Source organism: Physeter macrocephalus, chromosome 4 (assembly GCF_002837175.3).
Source record: "Physeter macrocephalus isolate SW-GA chromosome 4, ASM283717v5, whole genome shotgun sequence".
Classification (NCBI taxonomy): domain Eukaryota; kingdom Metazoa; phylum Chordata; class Mammalia; order Artiodactyla; family Physeteridae; genus Physeter; species Physeter macrocephalus.
In genome coordinates, this window is record NC_041217.1 from 33,220,063 (window position 1) to 33,227,560 (window position 7,498).

Sequence of the window (7,498 nt, forward strand, 5' to 3'; positions counted from 1 at the left end):
AAAGAAAGAAAGAAAGAAAGAAAGAAAGAAAGAAGATAAAATAAAATAAAATTAAGTTATTAAAATAAAAAATAAAATGTAATTAATAAAAAACAATTTTTTTAAGTAATAAAAAAAATGAAAGGAAGAAAGAAAGGAGAGAGCAACCCCACCAAAAAAAAACAATTACATTGTTATTTTTATTAACCTCAAACTGAAATTTAGCATTTCCTTCGATTTTGAATGCGGGTAATGGTGGTAGTATTAGCAGTACCTGTAATTTTTTTTTTTTTTTTTTTTTTTTTTTTTTTTTGCTACTGGAAGCCACAGATATTTTCAGTTTCAGTTGTTGCAGACACCTCGCAATATTGTTTATACTCATATTTTCTTATTATGGTAATTAGACCTGCCACTCGATCTTTTTGTTTAAATCATTAATAAAGAAGCACCTATATTACCTATTACAATTTTTAAGTAATTATATTTTTAAATTATATTTTAAAACATTGTTCTGAAATTCTAGAGTAAGCAAAACTAACATATAATGATAGAAATCGGATGAGTGGTTGCTTCTTGCATAGAAGATTGGGAAAGGGGCACAAGAAAACTTCCTGGAGTGATGGAAATGTCCCATGTCTTTGGTGTACATTTGTCAAAGGTGATTGAATGCTAAACTTAAGTTCTGCATTTAACTGTATGTACATTATACCTCAATTAAAAAAATAAATACATTAAAAAATATTCTGAGAAGGGGTCCATAGGCTTCACCAAATTGCCAGAGAAATCTCTGGGAACAAAAAAAGGTCAAGAACCCTTTTTGTGAGGCTGTCATGTTGCCTTTGCCTTTGCCTTTCTCCTTTAAGTGCCCGTTCTCTCTTCCTTTTTTTTTTTTTAAATTAATTTTTATTGGAGTATAGTTGCTTTACAATGTTGTGTTTTTACTGTACAGCAAAGTGAATCAGCTATACATATACATGTATTCCCTCTTTTTTGGATTTCCTTCCCATTTAGGTCACCACAGAGCACTGAGTAGAGTTCCCTGTGCTATACAGTAGGTTCTCATTAGTTATCTGTTTTATACATAGTATCAATAGTGTATATATGTCATTCCCAGTCTCCCAGTTCATCCCACCCTGCCCCTTCCCCCTTGATATCCATGTTTGTTCTCTACATCTGTGTCTCTGTTTCTGCTTTGCAAATAAGATCATCTATACCATTTTTCTAGATTCCACACACATGCGTTAATAAAACATATTTGTTTTTCTCTTTCCGACTTACTTCACTCTGTATGACAGCCTCTAGGTCCATCCACGTCTCTACAATGACCCAATTTCGTTCCTTTTTAAGGCTGAGTAACATTCCATTGTATATATGTACCGCATCTTCTTTATCCATTCATCTTTCGATGGACATTTAGGTTGCTTCCATGACGTCGTTATTATCAGTAGTGCTGCTATGAACATTTGGGGTGCGTGTGTCTTTTTGAATTATGGTTTTCTAAGGGTATATGCCTAGGAGTGGGATTGCTGGGTCATATATGGTAGTTCTATTTTTAGTTTTTTAAGGAACCTCCATACTGTTCTCCATAGTGGCTGTATCAATTTACATTCCCACCAACAGTGCAAGAGGGTTCCCTTTTCTCCACACCCTCTCCGGCATCTCTCAGTTGCCTTTGCTATTCATTTTCTTTTTTCTAAATGTGTTCTCACTTTTTTGAGCCAAGAAAAGTCAGAAAAGAAAAAGAGCAGCTATGAAAGAAATTCTTTGCTTGGCTTATTTGCCAATCTGTTGAAGTCAGTAAAACTGTGGCCTTCTTAACATAGTTATATACTTGCTTAGACTTTAAGAAATTTCTAGTGAGAACTACTCTTCTAAAAACTAATTTGTAGATGATTTCATAACGGAATGATTTTTCTTATCTCCAGTTTCACTTGGAGTTTTAGTAGGATTTTTATACAGAGGTATCATTAAATATGCAGTTCTGTTATGAAGTAGGCATGAACATTTGTAACACAGATTGGAAGAAAAGAAAATGTATTAGGAATCAGAAAAGCATCGAGTGGGGCTTCCCTGGTGATGCAGTGGTTAAGAATCCGCCTGCCAGTGCAGGGGACATGGGTTTGAGCCCTGGTCCGGGAAGATCCCACATGCCGCAGAGTGACTAAGCCCGTGTGCCACAACTACTGAGCCCGCGTGCCACAACTACCGAAGCCCGCGTGCCTAGATCTCATGCTCCACAACAAGAGAAACAACCACAATGAGAAGCCCCCGCACCTCAATGAAGAGTAGCCCCCGCTGGCCGCAGCTAGAGAAAGCCCGCGGGCAGCAGCGAAGATCCAACGCAGCCATAAATAAATAAATAAACAAAAAAACAAACAAATAATTTAAAAAAAAAGAAAAGCATTGAGGAAGTAAGGAAAGAAAAATGAATATTACTGGCAATCTATTCCACATTTTCTTTTTCAGAAATTCCATCTAGGAGTCCTTGATGTAGTGTGACTGTATATTCTAAGTTCAAATATGTTTTACTTTTATAAAATTCAGAGTACTACAGATACCAAATATTAGCCTATATTTATTTTAAAATGTGATGATAGTGCTTGAAAATGTTAAACATAGTGGTAGATAATATGCAGAACAAACCTTAGGTTCTGTTGTAGGGACACACAGTGTTAAGACTACTCATAGTACAACTCTTGTTGTCTATCATTTTATTTATTTTATTTTTAAAAAATTATTTATTGATTGATTGATTTTTGGCTGCATTGGGTCTTCGTTGCTGCACGCAGGCTTTCTCTAGTTGCAGTGAGCAGGGGCTACTCTTTGTTGCAGTGCGCAGGCTTCTCATTGCGGTGGCTTCTCTTGTTGTGGAGCATGGGCTCTAGGTGCATGGGCTTCAGTAGTTGTGGCTCGTGGGCTCTAGAGCGCAGGCTCAGTAGTTGTAGCGCACAGGCTCAGTTGCTCTGTGGCATGTGGGATATTCCCAGACCAGGGCTCAAACCCGTGCCAGGCAGATTCTTAACCACTGTGCCACCAGGGACGTCCCTGTCTATCATTTTATACTTATAACCATAAGTTTTTCTCTGCTATTCTAATATTTTCACAGTCTTTTTATTTATCTAGATAAACTTAATAGGGCACTTGTTTTAAATAGATTACAAAGTATTGTAAGAAAGATTGAGCTAAGGTGAAGAGTCCTAACAGACTGTTGTCCAGATCACATCTACATGTCTTTTATGACTTGGTATTAGATAAAAAGCCTAAAATACTGTTTGACGGTTTCTTTGCAGCCCCTCGTATGGAAAACTTGAAATGCAGAGGAGAAACAATAGCTAAGGGGATCAGTGAAGCCATGAAGGTAAAAGCTACATACTGAATTATAAGTGAATAACATGTGTGGCTAGGTGTTTGCTTTTAGCATTCATAGGTGTTTTAGTCTGTTGTAACAGAAATTCTCAGTAGTCTTTTAAATAGATCTTTAATGAATTTATTAAGTGACGGTAACATTCAGAATAACTACCATTTATTAGGCACCTACTATGTGCCAGTATTATACCTAGCTTCTTTAAAGGTTGGTTATATTTTTGAGTTCTGAGAGTTAGCAATCCGTTAAACAATTGTGGATAATAATACCAGTTAACATTTAGTCAGCATTTAGTATGGATTAGGCACCATCTAACTGCTTTACATGTATTATATTTCCTCATTTAATCCTTACACTAACCCTCTGAGATAGGTACTGCTACTGTTTTACAGATAAGGAAACCAAGGCACAGAGGGGCTAAGTAGATTGCCCCAATAAATAATTGTGCCAGGATTTAAACCCTAGATGTTTAGCTCCAGAGCCTATACTCTTAACCACTATATTATACTGTGTTGATGCAAATAATCAATAAACAATATACAATAAGAATAGAAGAAGAGTTTTATTAGAGCCAAACTGAGGACTATAACCTAGGAAACAGCTTCTCAGTAGCTCTGCTGGGACTGCTCCGAAGGGGTAGGGGAGGAGCCAGGATATATGAATTTTTTTGGCTGGAAAAAATGTGGTCAAGGTTACAGCTTGGTAAAAGATTACTGCTAACCACAAAGAACAGACATCTCAAGTTAATGAATTTAGGATTTTTTCTGTGTATGGGAAGATGCAAGAATCTGGGGTCATTGAAATTCATCCTTAAATATGCATCTTAACTATCTAGAAGCCTGTACATCCAAAGCACAGAATGACTGAGTTCCCCTGAGGGCTCACTGTCTTGGGTGGCTGCTGTGGGTTGCAGCTTAACCCTTTATGTAAGTGGATGATGAACAAATTCTTTTCTTTAATGATGAAAGCAGAGGTACAGTGTATGTTTGACAGGCCACAAGATAGGCTGTTTCAGTTAGCATAAAGTTCAGGCTAAATCATGTATAAGCCAGAGTGATTTCCCCATACCTCAATATGTGAAAATTTCTTCCATCAACTGCATATCCAACTTGGAGTTTTAATATTGTTATCATAAAATTGTTTATATTATTGACATTTATTTTGCCCAAACAGAAAATATTTAGATTTCTAGTACATGAAAATTATTTTAAAACTCCTTCAGAATCTCCTCCGTTTTGATCATCTTCTGTAACATTCTTTTGTGGTTTGTACTGATGCCATGATTTTCTGGTACTCACCCTTCTCTCATAACATGTTCTTAATCAGGAGTTGGCAAACTGTGGTGGGACGGGGTAAAATCCAGTCTGCCACCTGCTTTTGTAAATAAAACTATTTTGGAACACAGCCATGTACATTCATTTACTTATTGTCTATGGCTTCTTTACATTACAACAGGAAAGTTGAATAGTTGCGACAGAGATGTAAAGGCCCTCAGAGCCTAAAACGTTTACTGTATGGCCCTTTACAGGAAAAATGTGCTGATCCCTGCTCTTGATAATTAAGATTTCTAAAATACTTACTATCCTAAAATATGGAATTTCAGACATTAAATTTTAAACTCTGAAATTGTGTTACCTCCTGTTTTGCCAGAGTTTTATTTTACTACCAGGCATTATAGGAACAGAACATATCTTTTTAGTTTTAGCTTTTTGTTAAAATTCCTCAGCTAAAACTGGTATTTTAAGGTAAAGTCGAATATCTATGACCTAAAAAATTAGGTTTTAGAAAAAGCCTTGACCTGAAGAGTTAAAATACTCAAGTGTTGTGTCTATCTCTCTGTGTTTGCGTTTCAACCTAAGATTAATGTTAAGTATTACTGTTGTTTGTTTTTTAAGTCCTTGCCTGCATTAATTGAACAAGGAGATGGATTTTCCCAAGTTTTAATGATGCAGCCTGTTATCCAGCTCCAGAGAGTTCACCAAGAAGTGTTTTCCAGTTGTTGTAGGAAACCAGATGTTAAACCTGAGAGCTTTATAGCACAAATAGAAACCACACCAGCAGAGACTTCTGCTAGGAAAGACACTGACTTGGTACTGAGAAGAAAGCGAACTAAAGACTGCCCCCAGAGAAAATGGTATCCACTGCGGCCAAAGAGAATCAGTCTTGACACATAAACTCTTTTTGTTTATCTTGGGAGTTGAGATTAGGCACTGTCAACATTTAGATTCCAGCTTAATGCCTGGACGGGACTTCATTTAAAACAACAGATAAGTAGTGATTCTTTTATACAAATATAGTAGCTCTGTGCTCGGTATGATGTAATATTGTATTTCTTTCCTCACCTTTGCATTGATAGTGAAAAGCGTATTGTTTGAATATTGGCACAAAGCCTGTCAATGGTCATAAAGAGTGCAAACTTTTACTGTCCTTGAATACCATCAACACTTGGCTGCCTTACAGCTTTAATGGAATTTCAGAAGTAACATTCCATTGGGTTTCCTGGATATACATCTTTCTTTTAAAAAAAGAGCTGTGTGACAGTTGTCATTATTTAAGGGCTGAAAGTCATCATCAGTTCTGCACAGGAGCAGATGCAGTCCTCCCCCACCCCTGCAAAGCAGTTTGATTTATCAAATTAGCGTGCAGGTGACAAGACTGGCTCTGACTTTGTTACTCTAAGTTCCGCTAATTTGGATTTGTGGGATTAATTTTAGGATTTTTTGGTTTTGTAAGATAAAGAAGATGATTATTTGTGTAAAAATTTCTCTTAGAAATAAAAATTGGCATGTAGCCAATGTTTCTTACCCACACTTTTGTTTTCCATAGATCTCTTAACTTTTAAACATAATTTGACTTGGAACTAATAGTTTCTTTTCAGGATTTCTCATTATTTCTTTTTAAATGACTCCAGGTCAAAAATATATATCAGATTAATACATTAAACAAATTGTCATTGTGGAACAAATATAGATGTAATCATACTGAACTATTTTACATTTAAGAATGTTTATATATCAAGTATATAATCATTGGTAGAAGTCTGAGAAAGCTTTATTGCCTGTACTTCTAACATTAACTGCAGTTTCTTATCTCTTATTGTGTCTCTTACATTAATACAATGTAGGCAGGGTCATCTAATTTGCCAGCTGTTTCCCTATTAATGACTGAATACCTTCATTCCTTTGCAGAGGAATTTACTGATCACGAGGCTGGAAAATCCGTACTTCTCTTGTTCATTATGTCTTAATAATCATAAAAGTCTAAATGTGACAGAAAATCTCAGTGAAGAAAACTTACAAAGCTACTTTATCGCATTCTGTATTTGAATGTTACAACTTGAGATCTGTATATTTGTACACAGCAGTGTGTTTTTTATTAAAATAATGTACAAAGACTTCAACCTTATACTGTGTATTTTTAAAAAATTAACTTATTTATTTTTGGCTGCATTGGGTCTTCGTTGCTGCGTGCGGGCTTTCTCTAGTTGCGGCGCGCAGGCTTCTCATTGTGGTGGCTTCTCTTGTGGAGCACAGGCTCTAGACGTGTGGCCTTCAGTAGCTGTGGCTCTCAGGCTGTAGAGCACAGGCTCAGTAGTTGTGGCGCCCAGGCTTAGTTGCTCCGCGGTATGTGGGATCTTCCCCGACCAGGGCTTGAACCCGTGTCCCCTGCGTTGGCAGGTGGATTCTTAACCACTGAGCCACCAGGGAAGCCCCTGTGTGTTTGTTTTTTTAAAAAAATATTTTATTTATTTATTTGGTTGTGCCCTGTCAGTTGTGACAGACGGGCTCCTTAGTTGTGGCATGCATGTGGGATCTAGCTCCCTGACCAGGGATTGAACCCAGGCCCCCTGCATTGGGAGCATGGAGTCTTAACCACTGCACCACCAGGGAAGTCCCCCGTGTGTGTTTTTAAGAGTTGTCTCAGACCTTCTTGAGCTCAGCTTTAGTTAGATGGTAGATCAGCACCTTGCATTTCCGAACATTCTAAATTTCACTTTAAAACTGTTTTGAGTCTCTAGAATATTGCTATACAAATGCAGTGCTAACTTTTTCATAGTACAGAATTCTGTATGAGTAGTTTCACTTCAAAAGCATGCAGACAAAAGAATTATTGTTAATTCTCCTAGATTAGATAATTGCATTGTGTTTACATAAG

General features: G+C 36.8%; 1 protein-coding gene across 3 annotated transcripts in view; it reads left to right on the forward strand.

Moving 5' to 3' along the window:
* NSL1 (NSL1 component of MIS12 kinetochore complex) overlaps positions 1 to 6,737 on the forward strand; it is a 58,759-nt gene extending 52,022 nt beyond the window's left edge. The window contains exons 5-6 of one of the 3 annotated variants that reach the window (XM_024133785.2): positions 3,270 to 3,337; positions 5,239 to 6,737. In XM_024133785.2, the coding sequence (XP_023989553.1) occupies positions 3,270 to 3,337; positions 5,239 to 5,517 (347 nt within the window). In that variant the 3' untranslated portion in view covers positions 5,518 to 6,737. Of the gene's footprint in view, positions 1 to 3,269; positions 3,338 to 5,238 lie in introns of those variants that run through there. The other 2 variants (XM_055084089.1, XR_002893365.3) reach the window with 2 other exon arrangements.
* The last annotated feature ends 761 nt before the right edge of the window (positions 6,738 to 7,498 follow it).